The 19,081-nt window shown below is 59.1% G+C and overlaps 1 protein-coding gene across 7 annotated transcripts in view; it reads left to right on the top strand.

Annotated features, from left to right (window-relative positions):
- The window catches only part of LOC310881974 (syntaxin-binding protein 4-like), a 50,868-nt gene that overhangs the window by 3,580 nt on the left and 28,207 nt on the right, over positions 1–19,081 (top strand). For 2 of the 7 annotated variants that reach the window (XR_014572736.1, XM_083799990.1), the window contains exons 1-2: positions 5,996–6,238; positions 15,758–15,831. Coding sequence is in view for 6 of the 7 variants with exons in the window: in XM_083799990.1 (XP_083656116.1) it covers positions 6,111–6,238; positions 15,758–15,831 (202 nt within the window). In the remaining variant the exon portion in view is untranslated. Of the gene's footprint in view, positions 1–5,486; positions 5,769–5,909; positions 6,712–11,769; positions 14,388–15,757; positions 15,832–19,081 lie in introns of those variants that run through there. The other 5 variants (XM_083799991.1, XM_083799995.1, XM_083799993.1 and 2 more) reach the window with 5 other exon arrangements.

Below are 19,081 nucleotides of genomic sequence, written 5' to 3'. Positions count from 1 at the left end.
GTGGATGCTCCCCAAATCCCTGGGGGATGGGGTTTGAGGGTGCTGGGCTGCGGTGCCTTGTGATGAGCTGCATGGGGTCTCTGCAGGTGGGGACACCACCACTGCCCGGGGCCCCTGGCTGAGCCGGGATCGTGCTGGCTGTGTCCTTCCTCCTCCTCCTCCTCCTCCTCCTCCTGGGAGAGGTGCCAGGTTGTGGGGCTGAAAACAGGCCTGGAGAAGGACCTACCTGCACCAAGGAGCAGATCAGGTTTTCCCTATTTATTTTTAATTTTTAATATTTTGGGGGGATTTGCCAAGTGCTGCCTGTGGTTCGTTCAGAGGCTGGGACCATCTCCGTGCCCAGTCAGGCAGTGCCCAGGTCCCCTGCCCCAGCTCCCACCCTGAACCAAGGGGGAGGAGAGGTGGCAGTCACCCAGTCCTCCAGCTTGTATTTAACCACATGAAGTCCTGCCTGCCTTTATTTGCTCTAGAAATGCTTTCTGGTGCTCGTGCTTTTGCACCCTTGACATTATGCAGCGATGCATCCACGTGGGGAGCAGTTGCTCCTCTCCCAGCTCTCCCCTGCTAGCCACGAGCTCCCCGGAGACCCCTCGGTCTTAAACCAAGGGCGTCCTTAAACCACGAGGGCTCCTACACCTTCAGCAGAGCCAGGGGAAATGCCTTTGCCTACCGGAGGGTTTTTGCCCTGCGTCTCCTCCTCACCTCCTGCGCCAGCTCCGCAGCGCTAATCCTCCTAATCTCCCCACATCTCTGGCGTGGCTCATTTTTGTGTGCGAATGCCCTTGAGAGCCGCAAAATTGCAGCTGCTCGGTGAAACGGCGGGCGGCGAGAAACTCCGCCGGAGTGGAAAGCTGGGGCTTGTGTAAACTGCCCCGGTGTTTCGCCTTCATGCTGGCTCGGGATCAGAGGTGCTGCACAAAGCCGCACCGCACGGCGCGTGGGGGGGACGGGCTCCCAGCCCACTGCTCTGCCTGCCCTCTGCCTGCGCCGCTCACCTGGGCTCGGCAGAGCTGAGCTTCACGTGAGACCCGCGGTTTGGGGTGCTCGCAGCTCTAGCAGTCATTTCTGATGCCTTGGACCAAGCTCTGCCAGCAGGGACACACAATGCTCCTGCTGCTTTGCCCGCTCCACGCTGCCTCCGGACGGTGCCGGGCGCAGCACGAGCTGCCCAAGCACAGCACCCCCAGTGCCGAGGTTTCATCCCCAAGAGGCTTTTCGCCCATCAAAACACAGCGTTTGTTTTGCAAACGAGCCTTTCTGCTGCTTTGCTGATGCACTGGCCCCCGCTGAGCCCCGTGCCCCACCAGCTCCCAGTGCCAGCCCCAGTGTTAGGAGCAGGTGACACCAGTAGGACAAAACTGGAGCTGGTGATGCCAAAGGGGGGCACCGGGGATGTGCTCACACTCGGGAAGGCTTTGGTGCTCCCCGGGATCCTGGTGAGAGCCAAAGGCAGAACAAGGAAAATCCCCCAAAGCCCCTTGAGCATCGAGGAGCTGGGGACAGGGCTTGGTCCCCGCCGCGCCGCGGGGCAGGTTGAAACACGCAGCGAGCGCCTCGGTGGGGGCAGCGGCGTGGCGCTATTGACTTAACCGGGGTGAGAAGCTCCTGAGCCACCGCCGCGGGAGGGGAGCGGGAGAGGAGCACGTTTTGTGCAATGCGATTGCATTTTTTGGCAAGCCCTTTTCCGGAGCGGCTCCCACGCCCTGCCGAGCCCTCGCCTCTCCACCCTGCGCCGTGCCCAGCACCGCCAGCCCTGGATGAGGGTGCGGGGTGGGCACCAGCCCCCCAAAATTGGGGCTTGGTTGGGACAGGCGGCTCCTGGCTGCCTCTGTCTGGTCCCCTGCTGACACACCAGTGCCAGGGCTGCCCGTCCCACTGCATCCCACCCCATTTCATCCCATCCTACCCCACCCCATGCAAGCACATCCGTGGGTAATTTGGGAAAGGGTTGGGTCTCAGGGGGTTCAAGCCAGCAGCGAAGCATAGTGGCACTGTCTTCTCCCTCCCTGTGCACCCCAAAAGTCTCTGTGGCCCCAGCACGTCCTGAGGTGCTGAGGCATTTCAGGGACCCAGCTCTCCGACAGAGATGCTCAGCCCTGGGGGGCTTTTCGGTGGTGTTTCCCAATTCAGAGTTTTCTCCGAGGCTGAAGTACTTCGCTTAGGATGAGGAGGTAGGGGCCAAGATATTTGCAAATTTCTTCCAAAGGCTGAGGCACTCGGTGGAACAAAACAAAAATTTGGACCAGCCAAAAACCTAAATTATTTTCTGGGTGGAAATTTTTGACAGCCCTGCTTGGAGGAGCCAGCTGAGCCATTTTGTGTCTTTGGGGTTGCAGGGAGTTCCCGATGTGGGGTTGCAGGGCACCGGGACACCTCCGTGCTGCTTCCTCCTGCCGGCTCCCACCTGGGCAGGAATGCGGCCGGTCCCGTTCCTCACTGGCCCAGCATGGGGCGAAACCTCGCTCAGCCCCCTTGGAGGCTGCTTTTGCTCCGAAATCGCTCCCCAGCCCGGCTGCTCTGAGCCTCCCACGGGGCTCGCGGCCCCGAGCTGATGTGGTGCCCGCAGGAGCAAGCTCGGGGATTTATCAAGCTGCAAGAAGCAAATAAAATGAAACAAGTGCATCGCTCCCGTGTGAAGCAAAGCTCCTGCCCTGGCAGCGTGGGTGGTGGTGGGAAGTGGCTTCTTCTGGTTTGAGCCAAAGTGTCACCACGAGAGTTAAATATTGAACAAACATGAATCAAAAGCGAACGCTATCAGCCAAGAAAAACAAAGCAGCGTGTGTAGCTGTGGCTCTGACTCATTTGGCTTGAAAATGCAGCAGGGAATAAATTACATTTGTCTCTTCCTCGCCCTCTCGGAAAGGAGCAAGGGACCCACCTTGTCACCCGAGCACTCTGGGGTGGTGGCTTTGGGTGCAGGGGGACCAGAGGGTGCTGGTGCCACCCATGCTAGGCACCAAGCGGGCTCTGAGGGGGGGGTTGGGGGCTTCTGCACTGGGCTGTAGCCTGAGGGGGATGCATGAGGACAGGGGTTGGGAAGTGACTCCATGTGTGGGGACCCTCGTGTCCCCTCTGTGTGGTGCTGCAGCCCCGGACCCCGGGAGTGAGCCCTGTGCCTCTGAGCCCTGCAGAAGATGCTGGAAAGGTCAGGCCTTTGATGTAAAAGCTGGGAATTTCCGGGGTGTAATGTTTGCATCTGTGCAAATATGCACACGGGGTGCACCCACGAGCAGCTGCCTCTGATGGGCGAGGGAGGTAATGCTCAGCTTCCGCCACGGAGGAAGCGCTCGGCGGACGGGGCAGGGCAGCACCTTGCTCCCCGGCACGTTTTGGGGGGGCCGTGGGTGGGATGCATCCATGGGCACCCCTGCGGGCACCCTGCGAGGAGGCAGGTGGAAGTGCTGCCCCGGGACACCGGGTGCCTTGGACCACTGGCACCAGGGCAGGACCTCGGTGGCGTCGCCGTCCCCACGGCCTCTGGGTGCTGCCCGTCCCGGGGGGGTGACACTGCCTTTGACAATCCCGACGGGCGAGCTGGGGAGGCCAGCCCGGCCCCAAGCGGCCGCAGCACCCCGACACCCGCTGTGCCCGCCCGCCGAACCGCGCTCCGAGCGGTTTCGGCAAACCCTGCTGCCATCGCCCATCCCCTCCCAGCTGCAGGAACCGGTCCCGTGGAGCAGGCCCGGCACCGCCCGGCCCCGAATTGCGACAGCCCTGGGAGCGGCCGCTCGCCCCATGCCCCGCCTGGGGTCCCCGGGCTGGGGAGGTCGAGGACCTCAGGCGAACCTTGGGGTGTCCCGATGGTGGCACGGCTGTTCCCTGGGTGCCCACCGCTCCCCACACTGGTTTGTAGGGTCAGTGTCCATCTGTCTGCCCGCTGCACGTGGGGCTGTGTGAGGCTTGGAGCAAAGCCCGACTTGGCTGTGCGGCTGGTGGCAAGGGGACTGTCCCCGGGATGTCCCTGCCAGCACAAGGGGGCTGTCCCCAGGATGTCCCTGCCAGCTTGGGGAAGTGTTGCAGAGGGATGGCCCTGGGCAGGGTGGGAAATCCCAGGGCAGGTCTTAAGCATTGCCAGGCTGGGTTGGCAGTGAGCAGCCCAGAAGAAGACAATTCTTTGCACTTCTCATGGCCTGGCATGGTTTTTATTTTTAATTTTTTTTTTTACCAAAAGCTTCTCCCTCCATCTCCTGGCTGCGGGATCTGGGCCAGTGTCAGGGTGACACCACGTCCCGCTGGGGACACTGCATGCCGGGCAGAGACACAGGGCACGGGGCTCATCTCGGTGCCAGGCGTGGTGCCTCTCACCCAGAAACTTCGGGGAGGTTTCCTCTGTGGGTGTAACCCAGGGCACCCCACTGGCCTCCCGCCCACGAGGGTGACGTGGTGACAAAGCCCCGGCGGTGGCGGCTGTCCTGGGCGGGGGATGCACCCTGCCAGAGCACCTGTCACCGAGCCGGGAGCTGTCAGGCAAGAAGGCTTTTGGCTCGGGCACATCCTGCACAGTCACCCGAAAAGGATGCTGAGCGGGACAAGCCTTTAATTCGCCGTCTTCTTCCGGGCTGCTTCGATAGCGCCCGAGAGCAGCACCCGCAGGCTCTCCCCAGGCGCGGGCGCATCGCAGGGACCAGCAGCTGCGTTTCCCAGCCCCGGGACTCGCCTGCTCCCGGCCCACGCTGCCCCGGGCTGGGCTGGCTGCGCCTCCCTGCTGGAGGGAGAGGAGCAAAATACCTGCATGAGCATCAGGCGGCACGGGGATTCTCATTTGGGTCTTCTCTGCCTCCCTGAACGTGGTGAGGGAAGGCTGTCCGTCTGTCCTGCTGTCTGTCCGTCCGACCTGCAGCACAGCGCAGCTCCCACCTGCCCACTTCGGCTCTCTCCCAGGACTTTCCTTCCAGTCCCAGGGGGTTTGCTTCCTCAGTTACAACCTGCCAACCTTTAACAGGGGGAAAAAACACGCAACAATTGTGCCCTGAATAATATAGGTATTGTTATTTTATTTTTTTTCGGCAGTGCCTGGGAAGGAGGTGCTGGGCGCACACATCTGTGGCCCAGCCCTAATGCAGCTCAGGGATGCCTACAATCGGCTTTAAGGAGCTCGGCGTGCTGAGCACCGTGTGAAACACCGGGTGCCGGCAGTGTAATTACAACGATGGCGCAGCCAAGTGTGCAGCGAAGGGGGGAGCGAGCTGGGGGGGGCAGCAAAATGCATCCTGCCCGGCTTCTGCAGCGCAGGGCTCCTGGCACCCACCCTGTGCTTATGCTGCAGATGGAGATGCTCGCCGAGCCGTGCCATGCTATGCCAAACCACGCCGTGCCATGCTAGACCATGTCAAACCATGCCGTGCCATGCTGCTCATGCCATATCATGCCATGCCATGCTGTGCCACGCCGTGCCGTGCCACGCCGTGCTGTGCCATACCGCGCTGTGCCACGCCGTGCCGTGCTGAGCACCTCAGACCCTGGGGAGCCTCCGAGTGGTCTCAGAGCTGCTGGGATCAGCAGCAGCTGTGGGCAGGGGAGCGGGAGGCATCAGCGGGGTTTAGCAGGGGGGAGCCGGCAGAGGGGCGATCACATGGCCGCCCGCCTGGGATTAGATGTGGCCGGCGGCAGCTGGGAGCCGTGCCGAGCGCCCGGCCGCCGGCGCTCTGAGCCCATGGCCCCGGGCAGCGGGAGCCGGCAGCGGCAGCCCTAGGGCCCCGGATGATGTCCTACCTGCAGCCCCCTGGCCGCGACCTGGAGCACTTCGATGGGCTTTCCCTCATTTACTGGTAAGCACAGGGCCGCGCTCGTTGACTCGTTGGTCTTAGGGAGCGGCGTTAAGACCACGCAGGGATGCGCTCCACGACCTCGTGGCTTTTTAGGGTTTAATTCCATTTATTTTGGTGGTGGGAGCCCCTCTCCAGAGGGCAGAGGGTTGCGGGGGGACCCTGAAGCCATGGGGCTAGGGCAGGACCAGAACCTCAGCACCCAGGGCTGATGCTGCCCCTGGGCACCCAGTGGCCAGCACCAGGTGAGGCCGGCACCAGGTGAGGCCGGCACCAGTGAGGGCGGGGCGGGGATTTATTTTGCATGCAGCAGCTGGGGGGGGAAGCACCCGGGGCTGTTTGCAGATGCTGTGGATGCTCTTGCTCCTGTTGCAGCCCCAGCACTGGGGTTTCCCATCCAGATGCTTCCTCTCTGTACCTGTGGTGCCGAGCTCGGAGGGAGCGCGTCCCTCCTGTGCTGCTCCGTGGGGCAGGTCAGCACCGGTGGCACAGGCAGGGCAGGGCTGGGGGTGGCAGCGACAGCCCCAGATGTCGGGTGGAGGGGGCAGAGCTGCAGTGCTCCCCCTCCAGCCCTCCGAGGAAAGGGGCAGGGGCGCCGGGCAGGCGGCAGGTGCAGGATCTGAGGCTGGTGCTGGGCTGGGTGCGGGGGCCGGGAGGTGGCGGCTGCAGATGTCTATGTAGGGCAGCCGGGAGCCAGCGGGAGCGCCGCCGCAGCCAGGGCCAGGGTTCAGATCGCGCGGCTTTAGCCGATTAACTGGGGGGTCAGTGGGCCGGATCCAGACCAGCAGGGACTCGCCGGGCTCTTGGGGCCACCCCAAGCTCCTGTGCAGGCTTCCCAGGCTGGTCGAGCCCAGGTGTCCCCCATGGGGATGGAGAGCTTGCAGGCACCTGGGACCGTGGATGTTTCTGGGGCACGAGCCGTCTCCTGCTGAAGGAGGTTATTGAGGTGAGGGATGAGAGGTGCTGGGGGTGCATGGGGTGGCAGCACCCCGTGGGGGACGTGGGTGGGCTGGTGAGGGCAGCGCCTTGGGGTGATGGCTCCTTCTCCCCCAGGAGGCTCTCTGGGGCACTGTGCAGGAGCTGATGTTTCCCTGCTGCTTTTGGGTGTAGAAAAGGCAGAATCCGTTGCTGGTTGGAAGGTGGTAACACGGGACGGGCTTGACCTTGCAGGGCGAGTCTGGGGGAGCGCTGCCGCCTTGGTGCCACCCCTGGGTTCAGAGGGAATGGGGCTGCAGTGGGGTGGGGAGCTCGGGGCAGCACAGCTCCCCCCTCCCACAGCACCCCCGGCTCTGTGGGACATCTGGGCCCATCAAGATCAAAATTATTTTAATTTGACTTTCTACAATCAAAAGCTGTCTTTTACACAAGAAATCTGCTCGTGCATTGGGGTCTGGGTCCAAACCTTACCCAGCTTCGTGCCCCTGGCCATGGGGAGCTGTGCGTGGGGCCGGACCCTGCGTGCGACGGGCTCCGGCTGCGTGGGGCCGGCGCCGGGCTGTCAGGCTCTGCAGTGAGCAGATGGCGGGGAGATAACACCTCCCCAGCCCACCGATAAATATGGCCGCTGATTAAAAGATTAATTTTGCAGAGTTTGGAATAGGGATTTGATAAACATGGTGTGGTGGTGGGACGTCAGCCGGCGCGGTGACGGCCCCGGCAGCTCCTCTCTCAGCTCCCTGACCTGGTGCTGATGCTGCCGGCATCTCCCACTTGTCTTTGTTCCTCCAGGGGATGCGAGGGGCTGTAAGCGAGCCTTGCTAAAGGGTTTTTGTGCCGGATCAGGTTTTGTGTTTGACCACAGGGATGCTTGAGGATGGAGCCAAGCCCTGTGCAAGCTGCTGTTGGCAGCAGGGAGCTCCAGGGCTGCATCTCCACCAGCGTCTGTTGCAATCCAGGCTCGGTGGCATGACCCGCACAAGGGGAATCTCTTCCCAAAGGCTTTGCTTTCCCATCTCTCAGCAGCTGGCTGCTTCCCTCCCCTCTTTATTTCTCTCTTCTTCCTTGGGGGTGCATTGGGGTTCACTCGGGCTGGTTTCCTGTCGTCCTTCCCCAATTCATTTCCCTCTCCTCCACGCCAGGGGGGCAGTGGCAGTGCTCCACCGCCTGCTCGGCCACCAGCATCCTTCCCCTGCTAATAACTTTATAACCAGTCCAATCCTGTGACCGAGGGGATTTAGCAAGGCAGGGAGGCTCATAATCCCGTTAACCCTTTGCAGGTCCCGTTCGCCTGCTGTGGAGTGGCTGAAGGGTTCCTGCCGGCCTCCGCTTTGCCTTCCAGTTAAAGCTTGGCAAACCTGGGGGGGGGGGGTTGGTTCTTCCTCTGATGAAATTCAGTGCGTTGAGATGCAGCAGGGCTCGTGATTTCCCGTGAGCATGTGGGTTTGGGGCGGTGAGCCGGTCCTCAAGCACAGGCTGTGCTTTGCAGCACAAATCCCCGTGCTCCCATCCAGGCGAGCGGCCCATCCTTGTCCCGTGGGTGGTGAGGAAGAGGAAGGAAGGAAGGCAGGCTGCCACACCTGCCGCAGTGACAGCGGGGTGAGCTCGCTGGAGCCTCGCGGCATGCACCCCGCTGGCTGGCCGGTGCCTGCGGGCCGGAGCAGGTGCCGGGAGGCCCCGACACAAACATCTTCCCCAGGAAGCTTCGCCAGACCAGGCGGGACCTGGCTGCTGCCTGGAACGGCCTCTCCCTAATTGCTGCAGGACGCGGTAATTAGAGAGACCTTTTTGCCCTTCCCTCCACCGAAGCGCTTTGAAGCAGCACGGGGAGAGCTGCGTGGCCATGGGGGGAGCTCTGCCCGTGATCGAGTCCTTCTGGCCTCTCCAGGCCTGCAAACCCCCCGCCGGGTGGGAGCCCAGGGGATGTTCTCCTTGTCAGCTGGAGCCAAGCCCAGGGTCTGTCCTCCCGGCGGTGCCTGGCTGCAGCCGCACCTCGGGCAGCATCAGCGCAGGGGGCTGCCTGCGGGCACACGTGCTCGGGGAGAGGAGCGTCCCCCCGAAATGCCCAACCTGCGCTGGCTTGCTGCTTGTCTTCAGGTGGGATCAGCTCCCTCTAGAAGCCCCTGTCCATAGAGGGGAACATCAGGGAGAGTTCACCGAGATGAATCCCTTGTGCTGAAAAGAAACCCGCTGGCCAAGAAGGGTGCGGACGAGTGGGGTGAAGTTCAGGGGAGGGTGGCAGAAGCAGCTGAAGACCTGAGAAGCTGGGCTAGCAGGGGAGCTGCCCCTCCATCCCCCCTCGGTCTGGGGGCTGGTGCTGGCTATATTCCCCTGGGGGACAGGGGGTTTTCCTCCTTGAAGGCTGAGGCAACGCATCCTGCCTGGGCTTAAGGCTCTTCCTTCTGCAGGCAGAGGGATCAAGCAGTGAAACGTCCTCGGTTTTAGGAACTGCTTGCTTTGCCATCTCTGGACAAACAAGCAGGCTTTGATTCCGACAGGGACGGACTTGGTGAACGGCGACCCAGCACCACTGGGCTGGGCACAGGGCTGTGATGGAAGCAGGAGCTGCCCCCAGCAGCCCCCCGGGACCACCTCCCTGCCCTGTGCCCTGGGGCAGGGGATGGAGGAGCCCTGGGGTCTGCCGGGCAATGGGATGGAGAGGTTGGTGTGAAACCTGGGCTTGGGGAGCTGTGTCACCACGCCGAGCTGGCGGCAGCCCTCTGGCATCCTCCCCGTGCTGGTGGGTGGCTGGGAGCTGTGTGGTGCCGCACGGGGGGCTGCAGGTCCCTGGGGCAGTGGGAGCTGTCACTGCCCTCCCACTGCGCTGTGGGGTCACCGCAGCCCCGGCTGGGACGTTGCATGGATGCCACCGTGTGAGTCCTGCCATTGAGGAAATCCTTCACCCTTTTGGTCGCAAGCATGTCTTTGTGGAATGCTGCAGCTCCAAAAGCACCCCCAGCTTCTTCCCAGTCTGCTGCTTTAGAGCACTGGGATTTTTAGCTGCTGGTTGGATCTCGGACTGCCTGGGGCCATGCTGGGGCACCCAGCGGGGAGGCTCCTGGTTTGGGGGGGGGGGGGCACCCGGCACCAGGGGCTGCTTGCAGCTGGGGAGGTTGGGTGCTTCTCCACCAGTAACTTTGGCAGCGTGTTTCTGTTCAGGCTTGTCTGCGAACATCCCTGATTTCTTTGAGTTTGCTCGGAACAGCTCCAGGGGCAATATTTATGAAAATGGCGTGGGCGATGCTGTGACTATGGGCAGCGTGCTATTGCTTCTCAACTTTACAGCAGCTGATTATCTCCTTTTTGTTTGATTTGTTATCACCACTTTGTAGCCGATCCTGTAAGCAACACGGTTGTTGTCTAATCAGATGCAAGCTCCTCTTCAGCCCACGCTAATGTTGTTTTGTCATGAAACAAATGTTGGATCTTCATTAAGCAAGAGCCTGATAGCACCTCCTCTGGGGAGCTGCCCAAGCATCCCTCGCTCCCACGGTGGCTCCTGGGCTTGGTGGGATGCGGATCCCACCACGGGCTGCCCTCTCCCATGTCAGACCTTCTTACTGCTGCCTCCTGGAGACCAAAGCCCTTGGACTTCGCTGCTGCTGAAGGACGGCCTTCTGCCTCTCTTTAATTCCCACCTCTTTAATTCCCACCCACACAAACCTGCTTGGATCCCGTCCCTCTGCTAAGCCCTGCAGCGAGGCTCCCTGCTGGCTCGGTGACCTGTCCCCAGGTCTGGCACCTTTGTGCCCTCTCCTTGTCCTGTCCCCAGGCTGACCTGGCCGCAGGACGGGGTGGCTGCAGCCCAGGTTTGGGGTGCCACCACCCACATCCCGCTCCCTTCTGCCCCTCCTGCCACCTCGCGTCCTCCGGGTGCTCGTGCTGGGCAGGGAAGGGAGGAGGCAGAAGGGAGAAATGTAGAAGGGTCTCAGTGCCCGTGTGCTGCTTTTCCAGAAGGTCCTCAAAATGCAGAGGAGAGGTGGATAACAAATAGCAGAGGATGGCATCTGCTCATGATTTTCCAGTAGATGGAAAAGAAATTCTGACTGGTTTTGTTGCATCCCCAACCAACGCCTTCCATCTTGCAGATCCTAACGGTGCTTTCTGCAGCGACACGGCTGAAATCTGCCCTGGGCAGCAGAGGGAGACCCTCGAGGCAGCTCGTTCCCCTCTGGCAGCATGCTGCTGGGCCAGGGGCAGGGAGGGTTGCATTACTGATATTTAGGAAAAAATCCAAGGACTTTAAAACTTAAAATGTGCTGTCAAGAAAACTGAGGATGGAGAGAAGCAGAAGAGAGTGAGCATCCTTCCCATAGAGCCTGCAGGCCTTCATGAAGGGACCCAAAAGGTCTGCCTTGAAAGTCGAGGAGCTGGTGACATCAAAGCCTGGAAGCCCAGAGGTGCTGGGTCCCTGTAGGCGCTGTTCTCTTGTAGTCTGGGCAGGAGGGGCAAGGAGAGGCTTGCATGATGAGGACAAGCTGCTTCTGCTGATCATTGTGCTTGTTGCAGCGATCCTCCTCCACTCTTTTTTTTTTCTATTTTTTTTTTTTCTGATGCCTTGGAGAAGGTGTGAGGGCTGGAGGCAGTGGGGAAAGTGCAGGGCGCAGCCAGCCCCCGCTTCGTGTCCTTGTCCCCGCAGGAGGTGGCGGCACCGCCTGGGACAGGGCTCTCGCAGCTGAGGCTGTGTCCTGTGCTTCTCCCCAGCCTTCCCCATCGTCACCTGTTAGAAAAATGCATCAGGAACGTGCCTGACTTGTGCTGGGTTTTGCCCTCGGTGTTTTTTGTCTTGTGGCCCTGCTCTAGGACTTATTCTTGCTTCCACTCTGCTTCAGCCACTCCCGCTTTTACATGCAAGCATTAATTAAAGTTGATGGATATATCTTCACTCAACTTCGGATATTATTATTATTTATTTTTTTTAGCAAAAAGCTTTTATATAGCAATAATCAATGCCACCAAAACTCACTTTTTCTAGCAGGAGACTAAAATGTGGATGTTAAGCACACATTTATAGGCTGTCTGGCCCTGCGATGTTGGTTTGTACTGAATTCATGCTCCTTCCATTCAGCCGCTTATTGAGAAATGTGAATTCTTCCTGGGACCAGAAGCTTGGGCTGTTCTGGGACACTCAGCTGGGTCCGAGCTGAGGGAAGAGCTTGAGCGTGTGGTGCGTCCCCTTTGCCAGCGGGGTGTTTGCCTTCAGCACCAGTGATACGGGGCAGGATCAGGACCGTTGGGCACGCTGTACATGGCTTATAAATCTTTCCTGAATGGGAGCGAAAGTCTTAAACTAAAAAACTTCTGAAGCTATTCTGTTGTGATTTAGGGCTGACTTCTCCTCTGGATAGGACAGACGTTAACCGGCGGGAGCAGCACCAGAGTCTGGTGATTTTCTCAGCACCAGCCTGTTTTGGAGGAAGCGAGGGCCTGAGGCCTTGGAGATAAAACCGAGCGCTGGTCTTCTCCTGGTTGAGCTGCAGCTCATTGCGGTGCCCAGCCCAGCTGGTACGATGCTTCGGGAAGGAGGGGGGTGGCTTTGGGTGCCGCTGGTGGCACTGGGCAGGCTGGTGACGGCTGCTGAAGGATTTGGCCGTGAAGCTGCTGAGCGTCCCAGCCTCAAACACGTGCACACACAGGGGTCTGCTCAGCGCTGCAGACACTGCCCCCAGTGCGTATGGCACCCCTTTGCCTCGTCAGCATTTAGTCCAACTCAGACTGTGAGCCAAAGGGTTAATTCTGTGAATCAGTTCGTTAGAGAAGTCTCAAAAGACCTCCTAAGGCTGCACAAAACAAGGTGCACGTTGAGTTAGCGGGGTTTGGAAGCAGTCTCGTACTCAGACAGGAGGGCCACCGGCGCCCACCGTTGGTGTCACCTCAGGAGGGCGGCAGCTCCGGGGCTGCTCAGGCACCAGCTGCGCTGCCAAAAAGTCCTGCATGGGGCAGGCACCGTACTGGGGTGCTGCTGGGCCCCCAGGAGCTGTGTACTGGTGTGGGACAGCTCCCCATGGACGGGGAACGGGCCTGGATGCAGGGCGGCAGTGCTGCAAGGAGCTGAATTCCCGTGTCTGCCCTGCCACAAAACCTGGCTGTCCTAGGCCGAGTGCTTTAGGGTCAGAGACAGGCACGGAGACCTTAGCGGGATGGGTGGGCTGGTGTCTTTCTGAGCAGCAGGGTGGGAGGAGACCCCCATGGAGCCCACCCTTGGGTGCTCTGTACCCTGGGCCAGGTCTGAGGGGTGATGTGGGGGCATCACCATGCCGCTGGGCAGCCCCGTGGGGCTCCCAGTCCCTGGCCCTAGGGCAGACTGGGAAACAGCACCGTGCTTCGGCCCCTCTGCTCCTGGTCCCTCTGGCTGAAGCCTTTACACAGGTGAGCACCTTGCCCTGGAGGGGTGCCTGTGAGCAAATACGTGTTGCCAGACGTGGCTGTGTTTGGTGTCCAGTAGGCATTCTTTACCTGCAAGAGCAGAACTTGGATAAAGAAATTAAATTTCTAGAGTGCTTCAGCAACCAAAGGCCTACTCTGAATTTTTAATGTTTCACATGAACTCCCCAAGATGGAAGTAATTTAAAAAACAAAAATAAAACAGCAATTAAAACACAGGAAAGCCTTTCACCGTTGTCATTGTTCTGCAAGTTCACTGACCTTGCCCAGCAAGGCAGCACGCAGCCCTAGGGAGGGCTCCTGCCCATCGGATTCATCCTCGTGCGTGGGAGAAGTAACATCCAACAGCACTGGGTCCAAACAAACATTTGGCAAAGAGTCTGCAGCCCTAAACAAACACATCTGTATCGGGTCCACGGCTGAGCTGGACTGATGTGCACTGATGTTCAGTTAACGAGGTCTGGTCCAATTAACGAGGCTGGCCAGGAGCGTGCAGAGATGCTGTAGGGCAGCATGGAGAAGACCCCATTAATGGAGGTGGGCTGTCCCAGGGGTGCGGGATGTGTGCTGTCCCACCAGCCCTGGTACTCATGGGCCAGGAGGACACATTCCCATGTCCCACCTTTGGGGTGACCCCGCTGTGGCTGGGGGGCACAAGAGGAAATGGGGCAGAAGAGGCTGTTTAAGGACGGGTCCTGCTTCTGACCTCCTGATGGCCAGCGGAACAGCTCAACTCGCCTCGCGTTAAGTAGGAAATGCTGTGGGCTGGAAAAGATGCAAAAGGAAAAAAAAACAAAAAAAAAAAACACAACTAAACCCCTGAGTGCTACAGTCTGTTATTGCTTCCAAAGCTTCGCTACGGATTTTAAGTCTTTAGGGATGCCAAGGATGCGTGTCCTGCGCTGATCGCTGCCTTTCATCCCTGGAGGGAGTGTTCCCAGAAGAGGAACAATAGGATGTATCCAAACAATGATCCCATTGTTTTAATTCTGTGTGGGGAGCCCGGCTGGGGGGCTGGGGTGGCTCGCTGCCCCTGTGCTCAGGAAGGCGCTCGCGATGGGCAGCGTTGGCTCTGCTTGGCTTGCATAAGCTTTAATCTAAAGTTGGAGATGTTTTTAGCTGATCTGTGTTAATGTTGGGTGGAATTAACATGCATACGGGGCGACCACGTGACCCCTGCCCTCCCCGTTTCGCGTCGTTTTAACGGATTCCTGCCAAATCGAGGCGGCCGGGCTGGGCTGCCGCCGCCAGCAAGATGCCTGCCGTCTCCGTGCTCTACAAGGGAGCCATCATCATCAGCAGGTGACGGCACGTAGAGGGCCGGGGTGGGGACGTGGGGGGGTCCCAGGCTTCTCCCAGCACGGGGCTGGGGCTCGTGGGACGGAGGACAAGGTTTGGTGGCACCGGTAGGCACCCGCTTCTCTGCCACCTCTACCCTCGCCCTGCCTTTCAGCCCGGTTTGAGCTGTTTCTCTTTGCTCGTGGCAGAGTTTTCTTGAGATTCACGCTGAAAATCCCACGGGGTGGCTGGAGCAGGGCTGGGCTGGCTCCCTGGGAATCCCAAACACCATTTTCTGGCAGAGCAATGGGGCCGTATGTCTGTCTTGTCTCCTGAACAGGTGAAACGTGGGGATATCGAGGGGGTTGGTTTTTTAACGTGGATAAAAAGCTTCCAGCCCAAGCTGCAGAGGTGGGCGTTACTGCCCATGGTTGGATGTTGTGCGTGGTGTTTTGTACGGCTGGTAAGAGCAGTCTGTGAGGTTCTGTCCCTTTTTGCTGGGCTTGGAGGAATGCGTCGTGCTCTGCTTCATCATCCCTCCTCAGCTGCACCCGGTGAAGATCTGGGACGCGATTTTGGTTCAGAAACTCTTTTTCCTCTTGCAAATTAAATTCCAGAATGAGGAGTGTTTTCGGAGACCCCTGCCTGTCTCTGGGCTTGTCGTGCCAAGGTCTTCTGGTCCTCCTGGGACGACCCCATGGAGGAGGAGCCTGGAGTGGGGCTTCCCTGAAGCTGGGTTTCATTAAACCAGATTTAAAAACCGATAGAAGGGAGTGGAGGGAGACTGGCATAGAGCAGCTGGGACGTGACTTGGTGTGGGGGAAGTGAAGGTTTGAGTTGCTCTCTTGCCCACTTTTGGAGAAGCTCCCACCCTCAGCCTGGCGGGGCAGAGACCTGGGGCCAGGCCGTAGATCCCCAGATCTCCTGGTGGGATGGAGACGTGGAAAAATGGTCCCTGCCTCCCCGTGGGCCACCCCGCATGTGTTACAGAGCACTGGGAGCGGATGTCACCTGGTTTTCTTCATTATGGGCTGTGTGTGTCTGTGAAACGGGTTTATTCCCGGGACATTGGTCCTAGCCCTGATCTCACTTCCACCCAGCTGGACAGCTGTCCGGCCCTGTTAATCTGGGGTAATGAATCACAGGCAGGTCCTTCAGCTTTACTGGGTGGGGAGGATGATGTCCAGCACCGCACATATTCTCTCGGTTATCTGTATAAACCCTGAGGGAGCAGCAGGGGGGATGCCTTTTGCCAGGGTGCGCTTAACGTGCAGCCCTGACTCTCAGCCTGAGCCTCCAGGTAGTCCTGCAGGGCCGGAGGCTGCGCTGGCACACACGTGGACAGCTCTTTGTCATCACCCATTTAAGAAAGATGCCTCTCCTCTCTCCCCCAGGACACTCATGGGACCGTACGGGATGGATCGAACCATGCATTGCTTTGACTTCTACGACTGTGCCAATGGGCTGGGTGAGTCCTGAGCCCCCTGACGCCCACGTCGGGGGAAGTTCCAGCATCCCGCACATCCCCAGTATCCCTGCCCTGATTTGTCCTCTGTCTGAAGTCTGATTTCTCATGGAAATACCAGTTCTGGTGTCTGCCTGTGCTGAGCATCTGATAGCACCTTTCACAGCTGGGGGGTTCAAATAAGGTCAAAATCCCAATTAATTCCTGTTGGTGATGAGCAGCTGCAGTGCTGAGGGCTGCACGGGAACCTGGAGCTGGGGCTGAGCAGGATGGAGGGGAAGGCTTTTCACAGCTTTCTGCAGATCTTGCTGACTTCTCCAGCTTAATAAAACAAATCCTGTACATTTCCCAAGCCCGTGCTGGTGCCCTGGCCCCCAGGAAGCCCCTGCCAGGTGCTGCAGCCTTCCTGGGGACTGGGCTATACGAGGGCAGGTGGGATCCAATCGGAAACCCTGGCCCAGAGTAAGAGCACGAGCACCGAGTGAGTCAGCCAGCCTTCATAGGGCACCAGACATCAAAGCACAGAGAGAAGGGTCATAACCATCCGAACGTGAGAAATAGCCCTGGGCTCCTAACACTGAGCCCCAGAGGATCCCGCATGGCACCTCCTTCCACCTCTGTGCACCCAGCAGCAGGAGTGCTGGTGCTCTCTCGGTCAAGTGTTCCCCCCGGAGCTGCAGCCTGGCTCCCTGTTTGCCTGCGTTAGGATTTCTCAGCACCCACCACGCCATATCCCCCGTAAGTTTAATTTGCAAGTGGAGGCAATAGTCCTGCAGAGCAGCTGAGGGCCCCTGGGTGACCATCTGGGGGCCTGTCCCAGGAATTCCTCCTCCCCAGAGAAACAAGTTCAGCTTTCCTGGCACCACTCGTTAATTAGCGGCTGTTCCCAGCTCTTTGCTAACGGGGCTTTCTGCTGCAGTTCGCTGGCTCTCTACTCCTGATCACCCACTCGTGAGGCCCATGGGAACTTGAGGAAGCTCCTTTGCTCGCTGAATATTTTAATCTCAGGCAGTAGTTGTGGTTGAGTTGATGGGATTCTAGCTGTGGGGTTAGATTAGCTCATTAAGGACTGGTCACAGACCCCCATGAGCTGCTCTGCTGGGTCCCCGCACAGCTCCTCTCCAGCAGCTGGTGGCTGAGGGGCTCTGCAGGGTCTCTCAGACCTCTGCTGGGTCTTGAACCATGCTGCAGGAAGGCATAATGATGTGGGTTTTATAACACCACCAGCAGCTAGCTCCATCCTCTCCTGAGAGCCTTGAGACACCCAAGAGGAGCAGCCGTGCTCCAGCAGCACCCCTCTGCTGGGACCGGCACGGAGAGTGGCTTGCAGGAGCCCCGCGTCTGCTGTAGGTTTAGCTGCTCAGAACACATTTTGGAAAAAAGGCTCCTCTGTGAGCACCTGTGTCTGGTGCCAGCGTCTTCCACCCAGCTCCGGGTGTTTTGCAGGGCAGAATCAGTCTGCTCGGGGCTGGTGAGGCAGGTCAGCGTTTGGCCCTGGGTCTGCCGCTCCGTGGCTTGGTGTGGAAACCCACAAGTGGACCTGGGCAGGAGTTCAAAGGGGTTACCTGGTGGCTCCCAGAACGGAGCTTGGAATTAAAGAACAGCCGTCAAAGGGAAGTGCTGATGAAGGAGTGTTTCTCAGAAACGCCAAGATCCCATTATCTTGACCTTCATCTTCTTAGGACAGGGCAGAGAGCGATTCACCTGCAATCTGTCCCTTCCTCCAGACAGAGAGAGCTGGCTGGGGCTGCGGGATCAACAGAGGGATTACGGGAAATGTAATTGAACATTGCTGGCTTAGGCGCAAAGCGGGCAGCCTCGCTGCGTGCAGACCGCTGGGACCGTGGCACCGTGCTGGGGGGGACGGCATCCCCCCACAAGGCGAATTTCAGTGTGAGGGTGGTGGAGCGGGGAGGAGGAGGGTTTGGGATCAGAGCCTGAGCTGCCTGCATGCCCGGCGCCCCGGGAGCTTTGGGGATGATGGCATTTGGGCTAAACAACCAGATTAGCCAGGAGACCCCTGACCCGTGGTGCAGAGCTGCCCGGCGAGCCGGGAGCAGGTGAGATTATAGGGCTGAGAAGTTGAGAACTGTGACACTGGCATTAGCAGGAACAGGATTAGATGTAGCAGGGAAGCTCAAGGGTCTTGGGGAAACTTACAGTATCGCTAGGAATCCAAAGAAAACTCCGTCTTGGTTGATGCAAATCGCGTTCCCACATGGAATTTCCCTGTAAACCTTTATTCTGCAAAAGAGAAATGAGTGGAGACATCAGCATCAGCACCAGGACCTCTGCCAGAAAGGAAAGATTAAAGAGAGGGATCCAAAATAGGCTAGATTATCTGGCCCTAAGTATGACTTAATAAGCATTATACCGGGACTTTGATGCTGTGATAATTAAAGAGCCGTTATTTACCTAAACTGGGTCCCAGATATAAATTCAATTGAAATAGGCATTTTTAAAATAGGAAGGCTGCCAGGAACGCTACCCGAGCTGTAGAACCCGCAGACAAAACCCCAAGGAGAAGCAGACAGCGGTGCCCAGCGGCACGCCTGCTCCGGACTGCAGCACACTGCCGGAGCCTGTACCCCAGTGGGCACCAGCAGGGGACGGGGGACAGGGCAGTGTTGTCACCCACGGTCCCACTGCCCCACACCACCTCTGCGCCTGGGGGGACTCCCGGTGCAAGCGGCAGCACCCACCGGGATTGCCAACAGGGGAGAGAAAAAGCTCGTTGGTTTTCTCCCCCCCGTCAAAGTTTGAGTGTGGCTGGGAGTGATGCTGTGAGTAATCGCTGATTTTAATAACAAGATCGGATTTTCTCCTGACATTGTTGGGGATAAAGGAGGATTTGTAGATACTTCGGCTATATTAAGCCATTATTACAATTGATGTGCGGACACAAAAGGGAAATGAGTCATTATTCATTTGATGCCCAGGAGCCCGTCGCCGACAGACGTCACGGTGCTGTAGGGTGCTGTCCCTGCTGGGCCACCCCGGAGGTGCAGACCTTCGAGGGATGTGCCTGACCCACGCCATCACTGCCGACCCCTTCACGCACTGGGGGAGCCACTGGGGCTTTGCCTTGTGCAGTGCCTGTGCTCGTAGTGCAGGGCCCCCGGGCCCTCCCGCTGCGATCCTGCTCCCTGGGGGCTCTCCGCACCCACCTCGGTGAGTGCTGGTGTGGGTGGGTGTCACACCTGGGGGTCGGCACCTCCACCGAGGGGCTTGGTGACAGCCACCAGCTCCGCTT

The sequence above is a fragment of the Anser anser genome (assembly GCF_964211835.1).
Source record: "Anser anser genome assembly, chromosome: 15".
In the NCBI taxonomy this organism is placed as follows: domain Eukaryota; kingdom Metazoa; phylum Chordata; class Aves; order Anseriformes; family Anatidae; genus Anser; species Anser anser.
This window is presented reverse-complemented; position numbering and strand designations above follow the sequence as displayed.